The 24156-nt window shown below is 45.8% G+C and overlaps 1 protein-coding gene across 12 annotated transcripts in view; it reads right to left on the reverse strand.

Moving 5' to 3' along the window:
• Positions 1–24156, reverse strand: part of msi2b (musashi RNA-binding protein 2b) — a 556019-nt gene that overhangs the window by 270965 nt on the left and 260898 nt on the right. For all 12 annotated transcript variants that reach the window (XM_060848367.1, XM_060848364.1, XM_060848361.1 and 9 more), the window contains one exon: positions 20760–20808. In XM_060848367.1, coding sequence (XP_060704350.1) covers positions 20760–20808 — 49 coding nt within the window. The remainder of the gene's footprint in view (positions 1–20759; positions 20809–24156) is intronic.

Below are 24156 nucleotides of genomic sequence, written 5' to 3' on the forward strand. Positions count from 1 at the left end.
AAACACCAGTTCAAATCTCACCATGATCAGCCAGAGGAATTTAAATTCAATCAATTGATCAAAACGGCACATTAAGGTGGCTCAGTGGTTAGCACTGCTGCCTCACAGCACCAAGGACCCAGGTTCAATTCCAGCCTCAGGTGACTGTCTGTGTGGAGTTTGCACATTCTCCCCATGTCTGCGTGGGTTTGCTCCAGTTTCCTCCCGCAATCCAGAGATGTGCAGGTTAGGTGAATTGGCCATGCTAAATTGTCCAGTGTTCAGGGATACATCGGTTAGGTGCATTCGTCAGGGGTAAATATATGGTAAGGGAATGGGTCTGGGTGGTTTACTCTTCGGAGGGTCAGTGTGGACTGGTTGGGCAGAAGGGTCTGTTTCCACACTGCAGGGATTCTATGAGAATCTGGAGTTGAAAGCTAAGGGTAGTCATGCAACTTTCATTGAATGCCATCTCTGCCCCAGTCAAGAGCTGGATCAGATCCCCCTTGAAGGTAAACAGCAACAAAAGTGATTGTCACAAAAATCTGATAAGGCCTCTTCGGGAGAGAGACTGCTGTCCTTATCCAGTCTGGCCTATACGTGACTCCAGACCTACAAGAATGAGACTGATTCTGAACTATCCTCTGAAATGACTGAGTGCGCCACTCAGTTCAAAATGAGAATTAGAGTATATTATCACATGTACTCGAGTACAGGGGTACAGTGAGAAGTACAAAGTCACCCACATGGCACCATCTTCGGTACAAAGTATCTAGGTATGGATCTCAGCTATTAAAATAGATTAGGTACAAATTGGAGAAAAAACAAAGCTAAAAGTTCTCCCTTACTGTTGTTCATAGTATAAATTTGGAAATAAAGAAATAAGGTTAAAAGAGAGACATTACAATCCTTTTACGCTGGGTGCTTTCCCCACACAGTCTCATTCCAGGAGCTTTCAGGATGGGCAATAAATGCTGGTTTTGCCATCCTTACCTGGTCTGGCCTACATGTGACTCCAGACCCACAGCAACGCGGTTGACTCTTAACTGCCCTCTGGGCAATTAGGGATGGACAATAAATGCTGGGCCCAGTCAGTGACATCCACATCCCAGGAATGAATTTAAAAAAAAACCTCAGACAAAAAAACATTTCAGTGAGTTCCAAGGCCCAATTTTGCAACACCCTCAATGGACAGCCGACAAACCCCTGAGGCTGGTTTTTATTTATTATCCTCAACATTTATGAATTGATGACAACTTTCCACTGACCTGTGTCTCTACCACATTTTTCTCCCCGCACACAGGGTGAGATGCCATTGGCTGTGCACCAAACTGGCAGACACGCACTGTTACTCTGCCTGGATATTTGTGGTTTGATTGTGCATTCCTGCTACATCAGTGGGCCAGGCTTATCCTCTGAGTTAATTAAATTGATGTAATGATTAACCAGCACACCTATTTTACGGGAAGGGGAGAAGGCCATAAATACTAAGTTTGCTACAATACACTTGACAATTATCCATTCAATTAGCCTTTCTTCCAAAAATGGAGGAGAGTTGGCCATTTAGCCCTCAAGTCTGTTCTGCCATTCAATGAGATCATGGCTGATCTGTGGCCTTTGGCCCACTTCCCTTAATGTCATTGCTGAACAAAGGTCTATCCATCTCAGGTTTAAAATTTACAACTCATGCAGCATCCACTGCTGTGTGTGGAAAAGAGGTTGCAATGTCAACCATCCTTTGTGCGCAGAACATACATGAGCTTTCTTTTACTGTCAAGTAGGAACATGGGGGCAGGAGGAAGCCATTTTCCCCTTCTATTCAAGATCACGGCTGATCATTGCCTCAATGGCACTTCCCTGCACCATCTCCATATCCCTCAATGTCAGTAGTGTCCAGACGCCTTAGCAATTTCTGTACGGAACCCGGAGCTCCGCCCTCGTGTAGGGAGTTCTAATGATTCACCACCTCCTGAGCAAAGTAATTCCTCCTGATCTCAGTTATAAATGGCCTTTCCCTTATCTATGACCCCTGTTTCTGCAGTCGCCACATCCTAGCAATATCCACGCTTTCCTTTCTGATCTCATCTGCTTCCTATTGTTCCCCACAGCCATTTGCTTGTGGTCCCATCTATTGCACTTCCAGATCGTAACTGGGTGGTTAAGTTCTCCCTGCGTGGCTAAAAGCCTGGGGATGGCAACCGAGGATAACACGCAAAGAGAAGATTTGGAATAGTTCGCTTGAAGAGAAGCTGGGAGAGGGTAGTTGGTGGGGCCCACAAGTTCAAACCAGCAGAAGAAGACACAGGATGGTTTAGATAACCTTTGTCAGTAGCTCCAGAGTCTCAGCGCTCTGCCAACTCTGGCACATACACATTCCCAATTTCCATTGTGCCGCCTTTGATGATCCACCTAGGTGCTAACCTCTCCCTCCCTCTCTGAGATACCCTTTGAACCTAGTCTCTTTGAACAGCTTTTCGGTCAGTCACTTAACATCTTCCCATAAGGCTGGGTGCAAACCTTATTCACCCGCGTTACGAGGAAGCACTGTATGACATTTTACAACATTAAAGACACAACACAAATGAAAAATGTGGCCTTTTTTTATTCAAAGTGCGATTCACAGCTGGAAAAGGCCTCTTGAGGTCAGCAAGTGGAGGCAGAAAAAAAAGGGAATCATCTGAAGGACAGTGGAGGACAGCGCTCGTCAGAGGGCAAGAGGGGATTTGCTCACATGGGAATCAGCTTCCCCATTTGGCATTCACTGTGTGAAATGGGAAAAGAGTAATGGTTGCCGGGGGTGATCCTACAACGGCGTAACACAGCTTGGCTGTGCCGTGCCTGGGGGTGAAAAGGACGTCAGGGAGGAAGCCAATGGAACCACTGATTGGCTCAAGGAATTGGCCAGGCCATAGAAAGAACCAGCTTAAGGAAGGAGATGGAGCTCAGGACAAGAGATGCCGGCAGTTCTAACGCTCATCTTCCTGCTCCCCAAAGGATCGGAGAAGAAGTCTATTTCTCACACTCTCCACCCTGTTATACAACCATTTACATGCTGGATGCAAGCAAGTAGGAAAGCAAATGGAATGGTCTTCATTCCGAAAGGAACCGGGAACAAAAACAGGGAAATGTTGCTGCACCTTGGACAACCCTGAATAATTATCTGGATCTAAGTAGTGTGCACGGCTGTGGGGAGAAAGCAGGAGGCTGGCACTAGGGAATGCTGCTTGTTTGAAGAGCCAGTATAGTCATGATGGGATGAATGGCCTCCATTTGAGCCATAACAATTCTGTGATTCTTCGTGAGGGTCTTGAGTCAGATTGTACCTGGAGTCCTGTGGACTGTATTGACGTCCTTACTTCAGAAAGGACAGAATAGTACTGGAAGCCATTGAGGAAATATCAGCTGTTTCCTGCAATGGAGAGGGTTGTTTTATGAGGAAAAGTGGGTCAGGTGATCTTATTGGAACATGTAGGGCATGTGACAGGGCAGATGCTGAGGGAATAATACCCCTCACACATGAGCTTAGAGCTAGAGCACAGGGGTGTAAAATATGAGATCTTCCATTTAAGATTAAAATGAAGAAAAACGTTTTTCCTCCCCATATGGTTTATGGAATTCTCTTCCACGGCATACAGTGGAAGCTGGATCATTAAATATCTTTGAGGCTGTGTTAGATAAGAGTTTGAATTGATAAGGGAGTCAAGAATTATGTAGATTAAAGCAAAAACATGGAGTTAAGGTTACAATATGATTAGCTATGATCTTATTGATTGGTGGAGCAGGTCATAGAGTCATACAGCATGGAAAAAACCGTTCGGTTTAACTATTCCATGCTGATCATATTCCCAAATTAAACTCTAGTTCCTCCTGCCTGCATTCGGCCCATATCCCTCCAAACCTTTCCTATTTGTATATTTATCCAAATATCTTTTAAGCTGTACCTGCGTCCACCACTTCCTCTGGTAGTTCATTCCACACATGAACCACTCTCTGTGTAAAAATGATGCCCTCATGTCCTTTTGAAATCATTCTCCTCTCACCTTAAAAATACGCCCCCTACTTTTGAACAGACACCCCCACCACTTTAGGGAAGAGACCCTTAGCTCCAAACCCCAGACAAACCCTGGCTTAAAGTGTTATCCCATTAGGATCCCCCTCGTATAGACTCCTCAGATAACCCCCCACCGCACTACCCTACACATACCATTCAGCTCACTGTCTGCAAGGATTATCTGTGGGAATACCTCTCTGGAGAAATGAGGTTGTTCTCCCACACTCTCAGGATGAAGGGCTTATGCCCGAAACGTCGAATTTCCTGTTCCTGGGATGCTGCCTGACCTGCTGCGCTTTTCCAGCAACACATTTTCAGCTCTCACACTCTCACACAGGCTGAATGGTCTTCTCTTAAGTTCACATGTCACTGTTCTGGTTATCCAATCAGGCTGCGCATTGAGACTCTTGCTGCCAATCCCATTTTGAGGAAGTTTTTTTAACTTTCTGCGATACATTGAGATCACGATCTTGACATTTGGACAGAAAAGCGTGGGCTGGTTTGTCAGAGGTCCAAGTCATTCCTTAAACGGAGATGGAGTACGTGAGTAAGGATAAATCTCCAGGTCAGAGGACAGCCTGAGGTGCAGCAGAGTCTGTGAAACAAAGGCGATGGATAAGGGCAGCCCTTGAAAGAGAGAGCCGATCGTTTCTCAGTGCGGCGGGTTGGTTGTTACTATTGATTAGCTTGTTTCATACCAATCCCCCGCCCTGCTGCCCACATGTCCTGAAATACAATCATAGGGCTGGCAAGTACTCTGCACCTGAACTGCAATCTCACTCGCTTGAATGAGCATCATTGGGCGCCGTGCAGGACAATGTGAGATCATCAAATATTGCGGCTCGTTATGATTTCCAAATGTTTACCAAATTGCTCTGCAAACAAGGACCTTTGATTTCAGCGTGGCTCCTGCAGAGCTTCTTTTCCTGATGGTAACTCGGTGTCAGAGTGCTAATGTGAGCCAGTAACAACACAGGAAAAGGGGGAGACCATTCAGCCCCTCAAGCCTGTTTCACCATTTCACGAGGTCAGGATTGATCTGGACCGTGAACCCATCGACCAGCCTTGAGGTCAATGCAATCGCTACACTTGCTGAACAAAATTCTAGAAACTACCATTTGGATTTTCTCAACTGATCCCTGCAGTCTTCGAGTTTTTTTTTAATTGGGTGGGTGAGGAGGATGAGGAGGAGAGAAGGAGCTCCAGATTTCCGCTAGGAATTGTGTTAAGATATGTGCCCTGAAGTTACCCCTGAATGACCCTGTTACTTTGTAGGTGAATCCACTTGCTCTGGACTCTCCCACATCTCCACCATCTTACGGAAACATCTGAGAGATAACCAGACATCAGAAGAGATGGGAATGGCAATCACTGCTCCGGCAAAGGCAGGGTTTGGGAAGGGAAGGGAGTAGAGCACAGTGAGAACATAGAACACAGATTGGATGGTGGAGCTACACCAGGCAAGATGCAACTGCTGAAACTCCAAACCAGAGAGAGGAATTTCCTGTACAATGAACATCCCATCAGGGGTGTCTTTGATTTCTAGTTTTAAACAATTTTTCACAAAGACAACAATAAGGAAACACTTTCCCTTTTCACCTCCCATTCCTGTGTGAATCCCCTGTGTCCCCCGGTTTCTGATCTGGTATCTGCAGTTGCTCCTCACTCACTCTTTCTAACCCCTACATGATGCTGAGTACCTTTATTTTACCTGCTCCTCACCTTCCTTGTTGCAGGGAGGACAGTCGCAGCTTCTGCAGTTTCTTCATGGAGGCTGAAACTTTACACCTTGGGTTCATCCCGCTCAGGGCAAACCACCCCCCTCTCAACTTCACCCCCATTCCCCCCACTCCCTCACCGCAACCCGTCCAGAGCTGCAGCTCCTGAAATCTCCCACTCACTAGCTTCAGAAACAACGTGCTTCCTGCCTCCCCCGACCCTGTGATCCGCTGAGTGTGGCTGCCATTCTGAGTACATGGTTCCATGAACTGTCTTTCTGCAAAAGCCTCAACAATGTACTATTCAACTGTACAAGGCATCACAGATGACTTCGAATTCTGTCCTCAACCAGTAACTGAACACATGGACTAACCACCAAAGGGGAGAGGGTGGGGATTGGTGCCTGTCACCAAGTCAGACTGCACCCTCTCTTGTGCAGTGTGTCAGTTATCTCAGCTGAGAGGAGATCAAGCCAGTTTACCCCAGGAGGTCTTATCTCGAGCCACACAGGTGTGAGCATTGTTGTTAACACTGGGCCTGAACGTGTCGCAGTTTTTCTGAGAGTAGGCAGCATGGAGGAGAACCAGTGCTGCCTCCTGGAGGTGGAAACATAGAAACCAGGAGAAAGGGACCATTCAGCCCTTCGAACCTGCTCTGTCTTTCAATGTGATCATGGTTGACTGCCCACATCAGAATGATGTTTCTGTTTTCTCCCCATACTCTTTAGCCCCAAGAACTATATCTAACTCCTTCCAGAAAACAATCAAACTTTGTCTTCAACCACATTCTCTGGCAGTGAATTCCACAGACTCACCACTCTCTGGGTGAAGACATTTCTCCTCATCATAGTCCCAAGTGGCCTACTCTATATTAGTAAACTGTGACGAGGAGAAAGTGAGGACTGCAGATGCTGGAGATCAGAACTGAAAACGTGTTGCTGGAAAAGCGCAGCAGGTCAGGCAGCATCCAAGGAACAGGAGATTCGACGTTTCGGGCATAAGCCCTTCTTCAGGAATGAAGAAAGTGTGTCCAGCAGGCTAAGATAAAAGGTAAGGAGGAGGGACTTGGGGGAGGGGCGATGGAGATGCGATTGGTGGAAGGAGGTCAAGGTGAGAGTGGAGAGGTCAAGAAGATTGCAGGTTAGGAAGGCGGTGCTGAGTTCGAGGGATTTGACTGAGACAAGGTGGGGTGAGGGGAAATGAGGAAACTGGAGAAATCTGAGTTCAAACTGTGACCCTGGTTCTGGACTCATTAAGAACATTTATCCAACTACCTGCACTCTGGTTCTGTTCGAATAACATCAACAGCACGAATTCAAGTCCCAAAAAGGCTGAGCTCACCATAAAGGCCTTGCCTTCTCAATCCCCCCCCCCCCCCCCCACCACCCCCCCACCCCCGTATTGATTCCATGCCCGTAGCTTCTCACGGTGAGAATCAACCATGACGACATCTGGCTGAGATCCAGAACCACAGCACAACAGGCCCCACTGTTGACCCTCACTGTCGGGGGAAGGGACATCCCCAGCTAATGGTTGTCCCATTTCTCTCAGTCAGCCACTTACATTTTAGGATTGACATTGTGAGGGATCCATCGATCGTCAAGGGAGGAATAACTGAGCTCAGTCAGTCGTGTGCCCTTGACCCCAATATGCAGACTGCTCCAAAAACATATTCTTTTAAAAAATGTCGCAATCAGCTGATGAGCTGAGGAGCGCTCTACTTCCAATGACGTTAACTTGAAGGCTTTGTAGTATGGGCCTTGTCATACAGGCAGGGGTCATCTCTTTGCAGGTAGCTGATCCTTATAGTTAAACAAAATAGATCCAGGAGTCTTAGAGGTGCAACACCACCTTTAAGCTGGGAGTGTCTGACAGCGACTGTGTGTTATCTTTAACAGGACTCTCAGGCCAACAGCTGGATTCACTAGTGCTGAGTAAACAGTTTGTTTGGCCACTCGAAAAGAGCACAGGGATAATTCCCCTTTTCTGTCAATAAAGTTGCATGTTCCTTTGATTTAGTTTACCTCTGGGTTTCTACTGTGACCCAGAGCAATAACGATTTGAAAAATGTATACCTCACTCCATTAGTTATAATATCCAAGTGCCAACAGGGTTAAGAGTTTGGGTCATCACATATTTATATTGGGATCAAATATATTGCAGGTTTTGATAACTGTGGTCTGCACAGGTAAATTCAGCTTCATACGTTAATAGCCTGTAAAATAAAACATTGGAGTTATCTCCCACACAAACCGTGTTCATGTGCGTGTCCTGACTTTTGATTTCCTATTGATTCAATCTCAGAATTGTTACTGTGCAGAAGGAGGCCATTCAGCTCATCATGCCTGCACTGGTTCTATCCCCTAGTACCAATCTACTGCCTGTTACCCATTTCCCTGTATGCCATTTCTATCTAAATAATCATTCAATGCCCCTCTCGAATGTCTCCATTGAACCTGCCTCCATCACATTTCCACACAGTGTATTCTAGACCCTCACTACTCACTGAGTGAAAAAGATTTTCTTCCATCATATTTGCTTTGTTTGTAGATCATTTTAAATCTATGCCCTCTAGTTCTGTTTTCTTTAAGGAGTAGGAACTGGTTCTCTATACCTACTCTGTCCAGCCTGTTCATGACTTTAACAGCCTCTAATAAATCTCCCCTCAGCATTCCTCTCTCCAAGGAGAATAGACCCAACCTTTTCAATCTATCCTCGTGGCTGAAGTTTCTCATTCTTAGTACTATTCCTTGTAAATCTCTTTGGCGCTCCCTCCAATACATATCTTTCCCGGAACGTGGCACACAGAACTGTACGCAGTGCTCCAGCTGAGATCTAATAAGTGTCTTAAAGATACCAGAGTGGCCAAATGTGTGCAGAGTCAGTGCCTTCACCACGACACTGTGACCCAGAACAGACCGTGCTGCCATAATGCGTCTTTCATTCATGTGAATTGGCTGCAACATGATCGGGTGAATAGGGAACGCTGTTTTTAAAATGCAAACTTTTAAAATGTGTGTTGGCTATAACACGATTACATCAGCAACACTTTAATGTATTTGTATTGCGTGATTTTTATATAGCGTGGGATCGCACAGGAACACAATGACTGTGTCTTGGCAGAATTACCAGTATTGGGTTTGTCTCAGTGATTTGCACCCTTTCCTTAGACTCGAGCGGCTGGGGTTTATATTCTGCTCCAGGGACCTGAGCACTAAATCTTGGCTGACCCTCCCTGAGGGAGTACCAAGGGAGTGCTGCATTGTCAGAAGGGCTGTCTTTGAGCTAAGATGTTAAACACTGGCCTTGACTGGCTTCTCAGTTGGATGGGAAGGATCCCAAGTCATTTGATGAAGAAAATGGGGAGCTCCCCTTGTGGCTTGGCCAGCATTTAGCTCCCAATCAGTTTCTGGGTTGAAGGATTACAGGGAGCAGGCAGGAAAGTGAATCTGAGGTTGAGATGAGATCAGCTATGGTGGTATTGGATGGCGGAGCAGGCTCAAGGGGCTGAATGGCCTCCTCCTGCTCTTAGTTCCTATGCTCTTACATTGGTCACAGAAGAAAGCAATATTATCACAACGGCACAGTGGCTCAGTGGTTAGCACTGCTGCCTCACAGTCCCAGGTTCAATTCCAGCCCCGGGTGACTGTCTGTGTGGAGTTTGCACATTCTCCCAATGTCTGTGTGGGTTTCCTCCGGGTGCTCCGGTTTCCTCCCACAGTCCAAAGATGTGCAGGTTAGGGTGAATTGGCCATGCTAAATTGCCCATAGTGTTAGGTGCATTAGTCAGAGGGAAATGGGTCTGGGTGGGTTACTCTTCGGTGAGTTGGTGTGGACGTGTTGGGCTGAAGGGCCTGTCCCTACGCTGCAGGGTATCCAATCTAATGTAATCTTATTGATACAAGCTGGTAACCGTGTTCTACCACACTGCAAAAGAAATGGGAGCTGGCCATTCAGCCCTTCTAGCCTACTGTACTGTTCAATGAGATCATGGCTGATCTAATTATGGCCTGAAAGTCACTTTCCTGCCTGACCCCAAATCCTTCACTCCCTTCCAAACAAAACAGGGTCGCACAGTGGTCATTTCACCACACACCACAGGGTTAATATTCTGGGGATATGGGTCTGGATCCTATCATGGCTGGGAGATGGGACAATTTGAATTCAGTGAAAATCTGGAATACTGACCATGTAACTGACTACTCTCCATAAGAGTAAGGCTATTCAGCTCCTGGATTCCAGCGTTCAATCTGTCCACGTCAGAGCCCGCGCTCCTCACATCCACTTTCCCTGACATCCTTCATTTCCCCTACATCTTCATTCATTCATGGGACGCGGACATCTCTGGTGGGGTCAGCATTTATTGCCCGTTACTAATAGCCCCAGAGGGCAGTTAAGAGTCAGTCACATTGCTGTGGGTCTGGAGTCACATGGAGGACAGACCAGGTAAGGATGGCAGATGGAAGAGCGCCTCATCTTCCGCCTGGGAACCTCCAACCACGAGGGATGAACTCAGATTTCTCCAGTTGTAATCTTGCAAGGATGGCAGATTCCCTTCCCTAAAATGAGCCAGATGGGTTTGTTTTATGACAATCAGTTTACATGGTCACCACTGGCTTGGCTTTTCACTTCCAACTTTGTTTTAATGAATTCAAATTTCCCCAGCTGCCATGATGGGACTCGAACCAACATCCTCCAGGAAATTGGCCTGGGAAGAATCCATCCATTTCAGCCTTAAATATGCACAAGGACTCTGCTCCCACAGCTCTTTGTGGCAAGGAACCCACTGGATCCTTGAATGTTCTTACCCAGTCTGACCTACACTTGGCTCAAGACCCATGGCAATATGGTTGACTCTGAAGTGCCCTCTCAAATGGCCTGGCTTAAGATGGCCCACAGCCCATGAGCAAATTCAAAAAAGGGAACCTAAGAAAGAGTATTATTTTGGTTGTAAGGTTCTTTGGAATCTCATGAAGGTGCTAAATAAATGAAATCCTTTGCTTTTATGTGCTTCGTGTTAGGCCTCGCGACCCACAAAGCACAGCATCAGAAGCCAGCCCAGGGTCCACCTACTGAGGGAAATCTTCCACCATTTGGAGGCTTTTCCTCTGGTGCTCCACACCATTTTGGTGCAGAGATGGAATACAGAATGCAAGAACATGACCTTAGACAGACAGCAGGGGTATATAAGGGCTGGAGTTACCCAAGGTATAGGAGACCGTGACACCCCACCCCACCCCACCCCACCCCACCCCAAAAGGACCTGATGCCTTCCACGTGAAGAGAAAAGTACATTTTTCCAAAAAAAACTTCTCACGAGTTTCAAAATTCGTCACATATGGAAATGTACGGCTCTATTTGAGGAGCTCACCTACACTACAAATAACAGTCTTCCTTTAACCTGACAAAATAGGAACAATTCTAAATTTAGCACCAAGGAATCTGCTCTGAAGCTGTGAATAATAGCAGATGAACATTTCAACAAACACATAATTTGACAGAAACAGCTTTGGGTCTTCCGGGCCCACTATTCTATTTAATTTGTAACTTCATATTCAATAGCAATAAAGTACATTTTCATTTAAAAAAAAACGCCACGATTATAATCTTGCCAGTGTGTTGAGAGCGAGTGTTTTTGCCAGATACATTAAAGTGATTTCTGCCAATTCTTTCCTTCCGAGCTGCTGGCCTGTCTAAAAATAAACTTTTATTATTTAAATGCAAAACGATTGCTCATCTACATTTAGATCATCTGTAGTGTCAGTCCTGGTTTGTAAATGTCCTGTTTACTGTCATCGGCCTCACACAGATCAATCTACTTCCACATGTTCAGCATTAGAGCCAACCACGAACATCAGCCACTTAAAATTACACAGAATATACAGCATGGAAACAGTCCATTCCAACCAATGGGATAGTGCTGGGGGGGTTTTGCATTTGACACTCTCCCATTTTGCTTTCTATTCCTCCCCCCTCCATTTCTTTGTTTATTCAGCTTCCCCTTAAATTCATTGATGCTATTAACCAACTATTCCCTGCAGTAACCATTTCTGTCCTTACTGCTTTTCTCCTGAATTCCCAGTTTGATTTATTAGTGACTACTCTATGCCCACAACCCCTAGCAAAAGCTAAAAGTACTTGAAATTGTAAAACTGAAAAAAAAAGTGACGGCTAGATCAGAATTTTCTGTCAGTATTTCATCCTTTTGATCAGAGTTGAATTGGAAGAGCTACAGAGATCTCTCCCAGAGGGTGCAGCAGAGAGTAGCAGGAAGATGGGTCAGGCCTGGATGTAGTCTGATGAAGGGCTTATGTCCAAAATATCGATTCTCTGGCTCCTCAGATGCTGCCTGACCTGCTGTACTTTTCCAGCACCACACGCTCGACTCAACAGCCCCAGCATCTGTTGTCCTCACTTTTTCTTGGGTGTAATCTGGATGACAAACATCACTGAGCGCTTACAGACGAGCTACCATGGAGTGTGAGGATATGAAATGAAGAAAGTGAACATCAGCAGAGCGCTAGGCACAGGAGCAGCTAATTCAACTCACTCACCAAGGGTTCACATTTCCTGTTTCTCTACTGAATCAAATCTCTTCATAGTTTTGAATACTTCAATTCATCTGCCGTCTTCTTTCTTTTTCCTCAGGACGAAGTATTCCCAACTGTTCACCCTAGCCTTGATACTTAAACATCCCTACATTCCGGAATTATCCTTGCAAATCATGTTTTGTAGGGACCATTGCCCACACCTCCACATTCTTTTCAAAAAATGAGGACTACAGAACTCTGCACATTACTCCGTGTCGTTTAATTAAGTGTCAAACTCTATGTCGTCAGGAGTTCAAGGGAAGCTGAAGAACTACTCTTAATATTGGACCGTCTCTCCGGGGTTACCAAACTAGGCCTGTGGGTCCTGAGGTGACTGAACAGCACAATACAATACTGGATCCAAAGATCCAGCCATTGGTGGGGCATGTACTATTGGAAGAGGGGGGTGAGTGGTACACTCCTTCATGTGCCATAAATTCAGCAGAGTTTTTTTTTACCTCCAGTGTATTACTGGCACCTGATGAGGCTGTGCATATGTTGGCTCCTGTAATATATGAACTAGGTATGGTGCTTAAACGTGGTGCTTAAAGATTCAATAGATGCTTAGTACACTTCGAGGTGTCTATTACAACACAGGCACTGCTGTTTGTGGCCTAGCACTGAGCAATGCAGTTACACACTGTAGCAGCTGGTCATGCTGCAAGTGACCCCAGTAAGATGGAGGTGGAGATGTCTAAGCCATCACACATCATGATGGCATGATGACTATGAATCTACAAAGGAAATTGCACAGCAAATGCATGATATAAAATCTATCATTATCTGTGCTTAAGCCTGTCAGAGATCATCAAAACCACTGGCACCTTCAGAAGCAGACAAGGTGATGGCCTAGTGGTACGTTCACTGGATTATTACTCAAGAGACCCAGATAAGCAGGTTCAAATCCCACCACTGGCAGGTGGTGAAATTTGAATTCAATAAGAGTCTGGTGATGTCCATTAAGCCATTGTTGATTGTTGGGGGAAAACTCCATCCAGTACCACTGACATCCTTCATCCTCATGACTCCAGACTCACAGCAACGAGGTTGCCTCTCAACTGCAGTTAGGGATGGATGCTAAATTCTGGCCAATGAAGTCTACATCCCGTGAATGAGTTTTTTAAAATAAAAAGCATCATCTCCTGCTTTGCTGAGGGGAGCAGGATGGTTCAGCCCTACAGGCGATATGGCCCATTGAATACTGGGACTGGTGGCTTGAGAGAGGGTACAGATATTGGGGCAGCCGACCAGAGGAGAGGATCGCTGGTGATACTTTGCAAGTGCCTTGAGGGGTCTGCTGTGCAATGACATGGGGAGGGAGGGGGGGGGGGGGGGTAGTCATCACACAATATTGAAAAGGTAGGTGTGGGAATGTACAAGGCACGTTGCAGTGACCATACATCCACAGAGTCCCTCAGATGGTGTGACCCGATATAGAAACAACAGTGGATCCTGTCGCCCAAAAGGATCGGCCACATTGGTCATAATGGCTTCCAGCTCCTGGCCCAAGCCCTCTCCATCTCAATTGTTTTAATCAGTTGACTCCTTCGGGACACAGTCAGGGTGGTCAAGATGAAACAATAATGTTGCACCTCACCCCCATTCATTGCTCTCCATACTCTCTACGTTGGAAAGTTTTAGATAATGCCTGAACCCAAACTCTAGTTATGATCCTGTAATGTAACAGCCATCAACTCAAACTGGAAAAACTAACCTCTACATCATTTTTGCCAACAAGTGCTCCCACATGTACAAAGCTCTTGCTCTGGGAGTACAAAGTTGGAAAATGACTATATTTAATAATACAGCAGGCTGATTATAGCCTGCTCCTTCTCTGCTCAAAGTGAGGTTTCCCTTTGTAAAATGGATGGCAAAATTACCTCAGCCAGTTCTGCTTCTGCGGGCTATCAAACATATTCTAAAAATAAAATGATATTGTTTAAATGCAAAACAATCTCTAATCTGCATTTCAATCATCTGAAATGTCAGCACTGGTTTGGAACATGCTGTTTCTGTTTGTGACTGTATGGGACATTCATTTTGCAAGCAAATGCAGCCAATTAATGTTTTTTTTTAAATCTGGCATATAATGTCACACTTACCTTCTGTCACAATTCAGATGTCAAATTTAGCATGTCCTCAAGCTCATGACAAGCAGCAGGGGCCTGCGAATTGAGTTGTTGACTGCTCCCTGAAACGTTGACTCACTATCTCTCCACAGACGCTGCCAGACCCATTGTGAATTTCTACTATTTTCTACTTTTCATCAATTAGATGGTAAGAGGGAGCTAACTACAGGAGTCTCTGTGTATTAAAGCGCATCACTGTTTCCTTTAAGTCACTGTGTCCTGTGCACGACAACTGGTGTCCAGATGCACTGGCTTCTGGATCCAGACACCACACATAAGCCTCTGAGGTCCACACCTCGACTGGGACAGTGACAGAGAAAGTGGTGCACTGCTGTACAGAAGCTAACAACACATAAGCAAGAGATAAATGCAATGGAAGTGTTTTTCTTTAAGAAGGTACCAGCCTTCTTGACTCACGATTACATTGTCAAGCTGAGTCACATCTCTCACTTTTCACATCTTGGCATCAAGATCCCTAATCACTGGCCTTGGGTTCAACTGCAGCCAACGCATTGATTAAACCTGTTACTGATCCAATATTGAATCTCCTGAATAAGCAAACCTGTCTACAATCACCAGGCATTAACACATGAAAACATCCCCATCCTACGAGAGGTTAAATCTGTCCACTCTCCCGGGTGAACATCAACGATCCTGTGGAAGCATAGCACAGAAAAGGACAGAGGAGTTCGGAAGAAGAACTATCTGGGCTTGAAAGGTGAGCTCTGTTTCTCTCTCCACAGATGTGGTCAGACCTGCTGAGTTTCTCCAGGGGTGTTCTCCTGGCTTCTCAATCAACTTCTCAGAAATCTGATCATCTGGCCATCATCACCTTGTGTGGGAACCTGCCGTATGCAAATTGGCTGTGGCATTTCCTAAATCGTTCCAGTAATTACATTTTAAAAACAGGCCCTTCACTGACTGTAAAACACTACGATTTATCCTGAGGTTGTGGAAGGTTGGACTGTCTTCCTTGGAAAAGGGAAAGCTGAGAGGGGATTCAATAACAGGAACCTTTCCGACTCATGAAAGGACTGAGAGTGGGAGGGCACAGGCTGAAAGTAATGATTCAAGAAGCAAGGGTTTCATGAAGGAAATCGTCTTTGCACAGTTAATATCTGGAATGACCTGCCTGAGGATGTGACAGAGGCGGATTCAATCAAAGCTCTCAAATAGCACTTGGGAGTGTCTTCCGGGAGAAAGTGAGGACTGCAGATGCTGGAGATCAGAGTCGAGAGGGTGGTGCTGGAAAAGGTCAGGCAGCATCCGCAGAGCCGGAGAATCAATGTTTTGGGCACAAGCCCTTCATCCTGAAAACATCGATTCTCCTGCTCCTTGGAAGCTGCCTGACATTGGAGTATTTTCTGGAAAGGAAGAACGTGCAAGTTGACAGAGAGAGGGCACACAGTAAATTGGTCATTCAGAAAGCCGGTGCCGACAGGATGGGCTGAATGGCCTGGTCCTGTGCTGTAACAATTCTGTGATTATTCCAGAACAGATTTTAACACGCAATTTCACCGTCTGTACCAACTCCTTATATCAGATTCAATCCAGATAAACAACCAACCTGACAGTGCAATCTCTCTGCTTCTCATCTTTGAGTATCAGGAAATGGGTTCAAACACTTTTTTTTAACCTGGGCAATTGCTTATTCTCTTTTAGCCTAATTAATGTAAACTTAAGAGAAATGCATCATACAGTGCCCACAAAAACCACCACTTGATAGCATGACTAAGTTCTGTGGGCATTTTCAAGTGCCAAACTTGGCCTAGATTATTCCCAGTTGCACCACTTTAGCTAGCTCTTCTGACTAAACAGATATTAACGCCAAATCACTGCCACTTGATTCCCACATTTTAAGTAGCTCTTCCTCTGTCAGAATGGTATGATAATGTGGTTCCATTAAGCAGCGACCAAAAATAAAGGGACAGAATTTATCTACTAAACTGTGCTAGCCAAGTTTGGATGGTGTCGATTGGTGGTGTCAATATGAAGCATCATATGAGGCATCATTCTTGGTACCAAATGCTCCTGTGAAAGGCTCCCAATGTTGCATCCACATTGAGTTGGGGACGGTCAAGTCAAGCCTTTCAAGAGTGTGGAGGAGGGGGAGGGGAAAGTTTTGATGCTGCCACTGTGATCATCTGATGCACAGTTGTAACTTGAGATTATTCAGTTCGTTGGGACAAACACTACAGGAAGGAGACCTTAAGACCATAAGAAATAACAGCAGAATTAGGCCATTTAGCCCATCAGGTCTGCACCATCATTTGATCATGGCTGACGTGCCTCAAACCCATCCTCCTGTCTTCTCCCCATAACCTTTGATCCCCTAACTAATACAGAACCTATCTCCCTCTGTCTTAAATACACTCAATGACTTGGCCTCCACAGCCTTTTGAAACATTGAGTTCCATAGAGACACCACCCTCTGAAAGTTGAAGAAATTCCTCTTCATCTCAGTTCTAAAGGGTCATCACTTCACTCTGAGAGTCCGAGTATTTCCAGAAGTAGAAACAATTTCTCCACACCCTCTCCATCCGAGTTTTCTGTAGCTTTCAATCAGATTACCCTCTTTCTAAACTCCGAGTACAGACCCACAGTCCTCAACCACTCCTCATGCAACAAGGCCTTCAACCCCAGGATCATTCTTGTAAACTTCTTCTGGATCCCCCCCCAATGCCAGCACATCCTTCCTTCGATACAGGGTCCAAAACTGCTTACGGATAGCCACACAATGTGCTAATCTAGCCAAAATAAAAGCAAATTACTGCGGATGCTGGAATCTGAAACCAAAAGAGAAAATGCTGGAAAATCTCAGCAGGTCTGGCAGCATCTGTAAGGAGAGAATACAGCTGGCGTTTCGAGTCTAACTGACCCTTTGTCAAAGCCTCACAGCGCCAGAGTCCCGGATTCAATTCCCGCCTCAGGCAACTCTCTGTGTGGAGTTTGCACATTCTCCCCTTTTCTGTGTGGGTTTCCTCCAGGTGCTCCGGTTTCCTCCCACAGTCCAAAGTTGTGCGGGTTAGGTGAATTGGACATGCTAAATTGCCCCTAGTGTTAGGCGAAGGGGTAAATGTAGGGGAATGGGACTGGGTGGGTTGTGCTTTGGCAGGCGGGCCTGTTTCCACACTGTAAGTAATCTAATCTTGACATCTCCAACAGTGTCATGTTTTAATGTAATTCCCTGATTTACAAAACAACGGCCTTGAGATGTCGTAATGAGGTTCTGAGGAAAGGGAGGCGGGTGAAGGAGGGTCTGAGGCCAGGCTTGGGTCACTACCCTTTGGCAGTTTTTGTCAACGTTCAGCTAATTCGTCAACCTCATCCAAATATGGCACGAAGAGGTAGACAAGAGAGCCTTCAAACAGAACAAAAAGCATCCCACCCAATCACACTGCCTTTCCAACCGCTAACCCATCCCTAGACACTGTGGGCAATCGAGCATGGCCAATCTACCTAACCTTTGGACTATGGAAGGAAATCCACACAGGGAGAATGTGCAAACTCCACAAAGACCATCATCCCAGGTTAGAATCGAACCTGGCGCTGGGTTCCTGGTGCTGTGAGGCAACAGTGCTAACCACTGAGCCAAGATGCTGCCTGTCTCATGAAAGATTACATTTTAAAAATTAAAAAGTTTCAGATAACCAAATTCTATAAGGCCATAAGAAATAGGAATAGGAGCAGGCCATTCGGCCCCTCAGGCCTGCTCTGCTATTCAATAGGCAGTATTAATGTTTATAATGTTAAAATGCCCATGCTTTTGTTATTGGCAATGAATCAATAATTTACATAGATGATTGTTGACAAGTTAACAAACAGTTTTATTACTTGAGTAGCAAAAAAGTAAACAATTTACAGAGGAACCTCGATTATCTGGCATTTGATTATCCGAATCTCGGATTATCCAGCAAAATCGCAAGGTCCCGACGCTAGGGTGAACTATGTTACCCGGCGTTCAAATATCTGACATTCGATTAGCTGAACGAAGTACTCCCCGCACGAGTCCTTTAGATAATCGAGGTTCCTCTGTATAATGGTATGAGTCGTGGCAAATGGGATCCGGTGCGGTAGAACCAATTGGTGATCCAAGAGTTGCTGTGGATCTTGAATAAAATCATCGGGAGAACCACAGGAAGAGATCAATCAACATCACAGATCCACGCCAGTGACGGTGCTCCACAGAAGCCTGTTACCCTTCTTCTTTACTTAAGCATCAGTATATTCCTTGTCCCTCTCCCTTCGCCTCAGTCTCCCTCCCCCACTCTTAGTTTAACCATTTTTTTCCATGCTCTGATCTTCCTTTCTGATGCACTGGTGTGGTTGTATGCTCTGTCCCTTCCTGCCATCCTCTGGCTACTATTACATCCTTCCCAACCCTTTCTATTGCTTTATCCTCTCTTATTAACATCGCAAATCCACCCTCACATGAATCACCACCAAATCCACCCGTCCTCCAACATATCATTTCAAGCCCTCTCTGTAGCAGGATGTGGGTGTCGCTGGCTAGGCATTTATTACCCACCCCAGAGGGCAGTTAAGTGTCAACCACATTGCTGTAGGTCTGGAATCACATTTAGGCCAGGCCAGGTAATTCCACTATCATCCCTGTAACTTCACCTTGTGCATTGTCTGCTGCCTCGTTTTTGCAACACAGAACTCTCACAGAATGCTCCAGATGAGGCACGTCGAACTAACCAAGGCAGCCCCATCAAAAGGCAGGCTCCTTTGTCAACAATGCCCCAGAGTATACACAATGCAGATCCCATGCTCCAAGCATAGTAGATCCCAAAGGCTCAGGCAGCAGATCCTGCGTTCTAAAAGTAGCATATCCCATGCTCCGGGGGTTGGGGTGGAGGGAATAGCAGATCTCAGGATTCAATCCACCGAACCTTTGGACTGTGGAAGGAAACCCATGTGGACACAGGAAGGATGTGCAAACTTCACACAAACAGTCATCCCAAGTTAGAAACGAACCCATGTTCCTGGCGCTGTGAGGCAGCAGGGCTAACCACTGTGCCAACATGCTGCCTGTCTCATGAAAGAATAAATTTTTAAAATCAGCAAGTTTCAGATAACCATCTTCAATAAGACCATAAGATTTTTAGTAGATCCCAGAGGCTCAGGCAGTAGATCCTGGACTCTGAAGGAAGCAGAACCAGGGCTTTGAGGGCAACAGATCCTGGGTATCAAGTGAAGGAGATCCCAAAGTTTGGTGGCAGGAGATCCCGGGTACTGAAGGCAGCAGATCCCCGATCTGGGGGCAGGAGATCCTGTGCTCTGAGGTGGGTCGCAGTTTCAAACACAATTTTTTAAAAATTTAGGATGTAGATGTTGCTGGCAAGGTCGTCATTTGGTCCCAATGTCCAATTGTCCTTGAACCAAGTGGACTGCTACACCATTCCTGAGGGCAGGTCTTGGAAGAATGGCCTATTTCCTTCCAGATGGCGCATCAGATGGGATTTTCCAATAGTCAATAATAGTTTCGTGGTCGTCATTTCTAACAGCAGTTTTCAATTCCAAAGCTATTAGTTATATTTTAATTTTACCAGCTTTCAACGGTGGGATTTTAACCCATATCCCCAGAACATCAGCGTGGACCTCTCCATTACTAAAGAATGAAATTAGTCTCACTTTCATTCATTTGGCTCATAACCCTCTAAATCTTTCCCATTCATGTACTTATTCAAATGTCTGAAAGGTACTGAAAAAGTCATATCTGGGCTCAATATATTAACTGTGTTTTTCTCTCCATGGCCGCTGCCAGTCCTGCTGAGTTTCTCCAGTTTTCTCCAGGTTTGTTTCAGATTTCCAACATTCACAGTATGTTGCCTTAGTCATATCATGCCATCCTTGTAGCTACAGAGGAACTCTGAAGAAACTTTTTGTGCTAATCACAGATTTAATTTTCTCTTCAGTAATACAAGCTGCTTTATTCATGATGGACTCTGGACTCGAACTTGTGCCACTCTGCAGCTGTCTAGTTGGTATCAGAGTTAGCAAAGTTCATTTAGAGAGCTGCCCACACCCAGCACTCTGTAACTCTGCTGACCTGTTTCTAAAAACCTCTGCAACAAAGTTGGCTTCACATATTGAGTTTCAGGCCTACAATATGTAGCATGCTGACATTATTTTAAGGGGGATAATTGAAGGCAAGATGCTCAATATTAAAGACTCGCACCCAGTCAGACTGCAGTGAATGGCCACATGTCACCATGCTGTAACACAAGATGGGCTCTGGGTTCACCTGTAACCAATCTCAGGCTTAGTTCTGGAAGCTTTCACCTACCTCGATGTCTGTTAGTTGTCTTATCAAACATTAGCATGGCATCTTCTACCTGCAAGACACAAAGGCACCTCAGGTTAGATCCATGTGCAATAATGTACAATGTCAGAAGATTCAGTACTCAAACAATTAAGTGGCTAGTTCACGGGCAACTTTGTAAACCATCACAGAATCGCGTAACAGTCTCGTGTTGATGGCTACAGAATTGTTTGTTGCTTCACACCCGGACTGCCTCACAAAGTTGGCTGCCCTGTTAACAACCCCAACCCAATTCAACAACTAAAATAAAACAACAATTATTCCAAATAAAAACTGGAAGAGCTGCAGATGCTGTAAATCAGAAATAAAACCAAAAAATTGCTGGAAAAGCTCAGCAGGTCCAGCAGCATCTGTGGTGAATATTCCTAGTGTTTTTCAATTCGGTCACCAAACTAACTGCACAATCTTCAATGATGGTTTCTTTACTTGAACAAAATTTCATCAAGGTGAACATTTGAGCTCTAAATAAGGGGGAATGGTGTAGAGCCTTGACAGGGCACTGTCTAGTTGGTATCTCTGTAACAACTATATTTCTTATTCCTCTAGCTCCACACTACCTTGGAAAACAGTAAACGACTTGCCAACAGAGGCAGATTTTACCCAGGGCTTTCAGTGAGTGACACAGCTCCATAAACCGCTCAACGTGTTGTGGAGCAGTAGAGCTCTCTCTCCATTGTATGGAGAAGCCAGCCCTCTCTGACCCTGTAATGTCAGTGAGTATAACCGACAGGTATCAGTGCTCAGGCAACGTTCTCTATAAGTTCTGCTCAACTTAATCAGTCGGGGTTTTGGATGGGAGAGCAACTATTTCCCGAGTGACTCAAGAGAACACGCGTTTGTCCTGTTCCTGCATGACGGACAGCTCAAACCTCCTTTTATATCAGGCATAGGTGAGCCAGATGACACCACTGTCAAAGCACAGCAGGGGGAAGGGGAAGAATGAAGGTTCTGTACGGCTAACCGATAGCAAATGTCTTGAATTGTCTCCGCACAGGAAGTGCACAATCGTTGTGTGGTTGTACAGAACTACAGAGGTTCTACAGCATAGAAACAGCTCACCCTGTCCAACCAATCCATGCCAGCGCTTGTGCTCTTCTTGAGTGACCGCCAGCTTCAGCAAACACAAAGCTCCCTTCTCAATTATCCATGAATCTAGTGACAGCAAGTTCCATATTCTCACCATCCTTTGCTGAAGGAGGTTCCTTCTATATCCTCTCTTCGATTCTCAGTGACTACCTTACATTGATGGGGTCTAGTTTGTGTTCTGCATGCGTGTGTGTGTCTAGTCAAATGGACTAACCCAAGCTGGTGATAACTGGTGATAACTAAGAAGCATAGACGGTGTTCCCAGTGAAAAGGCTGTACATTCACTAATCAGCTATTGTCCTGTTCTGCAGCCTTCCCAGTCAAACCCATGAAAACTGGATGGAATTCATCGGGCCGATGTAGCTGCACAGTCGGTTAGCTCAGTTGGCTGGACACTGGTTTGCGATGCAGAGCGACCCCAACAGTGAGGGTTCCAGTTGAGGTCCCACCTTCTCAAACTCACCCCTTACCCGAGGCAAGGTGCCCCTCAGCTTAACCTCCCCACTGGTCATGTTTCTCTCTGACGAGAGAGCAGCCCTATGGTCCTCTGGGATGATGGAGACTTCACAACGTCAAGCCTGGGAGGAAGCCAGGCTTCCCGGCTTGAGTTGTTGGGTTTAATTTGGGATTTGCGTGGGAGTGCGTGTAAAGGAATGGGGAGGGCAAAGGAGCTTTACCTAGCCTCGCTGTTTCAGGTTAGGACAAGTCAATCCATCTAACCAACTGTTCCACATTGTTCCCTACTGGAAGGGGATAGCACGAAGGGACATAGCTTTAAACTGAGGGGTGATAGATGTAGGACAGATATCAGAGGTAGGTTCTTTACTCAGAGAGTAGTGGGGGCATGGAGCGCACTGCCTGCAACAGTAGTGGACTCACCATTCAGGGCATTTAAATGGTCACTGGACAAACATATGGATGAGAATGCAATATTGTAGTTTAGATGGGCTTCAGATTGGTTCCACAGTTCGGCGCAACATCGAGGGCCGAAGGGCCTGTACAGCTCTGAGATGCTCTATTTTCTAAGATGGTATATGCACCCTCACGGTATAGACACATCCTCAAGGAATGGTCACCTACAGCAAGAGGGTAGCAGGTGCTCACGGACTCCAGCCCAAATGAGGACCCTTGACGAACAAGGCAAGTGCACATATCATATGTCAAATTCCACCTACAGTTCAGTCGCAGGTCTCTTATTTAAACTAACACAGAATACCTTTCAATACAAAAAAAAATCCAATTCTTTCTGTGAGCCTCACTGCGAAATAACAACTCAATTTCTATTCACTTCAATGGTTTGCAACCTGAATCCTATTTTATCTTGAAATGCTGTATCTCACTGCTGACTGACCGAGGCAATAATGGATTGCCAAATGCTTAATCCCAGGCGCACACCTGCAGTCCAAGCGTGTCAGCTACTGTCTGCATCCCACTGTCTACCGTCATCTTCCGAATCCTGTCCCAGGTTCCTGAGCTGTCAATAACCAGGGTGGATTAAGCGGACTATTCTCCAGCCAACTCTATTCTTACTGAGACTGACATTATCAAACAGGAGGCAGCTTCGCCAGCATCAACACAAACCTTCACCACCTCCCCCTGCTCCCCCCAAGCCCCTGGCTAATGTGAAACTTGATCGACTTTGCCAAACTCCACATCAGAAACATCCCAAAGTCTCCTTCTAGAGGTCGGGTGCTGGTCCCCAGCACATCCCTACCAAACACCCCATCCCCCTCTTTCCCATACTAATGTCAGTCTGATACACAGCGACTTATTCCATTTATTCAGTGTCACTGGTGGGGCCAGCATTTATCGCCCATCCCTGGTTGCCCTAGGGAAGGTGGTGCCTTCTTGAATCACTGCAGTCCACGTGCTGTAGGTAGACCCACAGTACTGCGATGAGACTCTCACTCTCTCCTGCTCGACACTAGAAGGTTCTGATTCATAGCTGATGCAAATGTAGATCTCCCATCCCCCCGTCACAGTCAGTTCCTGTTAGCCTGGGTCGGTTCAGCTGCCTGGACTGTGCGGGGCCAGCATTTTACAGAATGGAATCATACGGCGCAGATAAGGCCCCTCAGCCCATCAAGTCTACACTGAGAAAACTACTCTAAACCTATACCAGCCCCACTTGCCAGCACTTGGCCCACAGCCTTCAATGTTATGACATTTTGAGTGTTCATCCATGTACTTCTTACAGGTTGTGAGGTTACCCACCTCGGCTATCCCCTCCCAGACAGAACATTCCAGATTCCCACCACCCTCTGTTACAGATCAC

The sequence above is a fragment of the Hemiscyllium ocellatum genome, chromosome 31, assembly GCF_020745735.1.
Source record: "Hemiscyllium ocellatum isolate sHemOce1 chromosome 31, sHemOce1.pat.X.cur, whole genome shotgun sequence".
Taxonomy (NCBI): Eukaryota; Metazoa; Chordata; class Chondrichthyes; order Orectolobiformes; family Hemiscylliidae; genus Hemiscyllium; species Hemiscyllium ocellatum.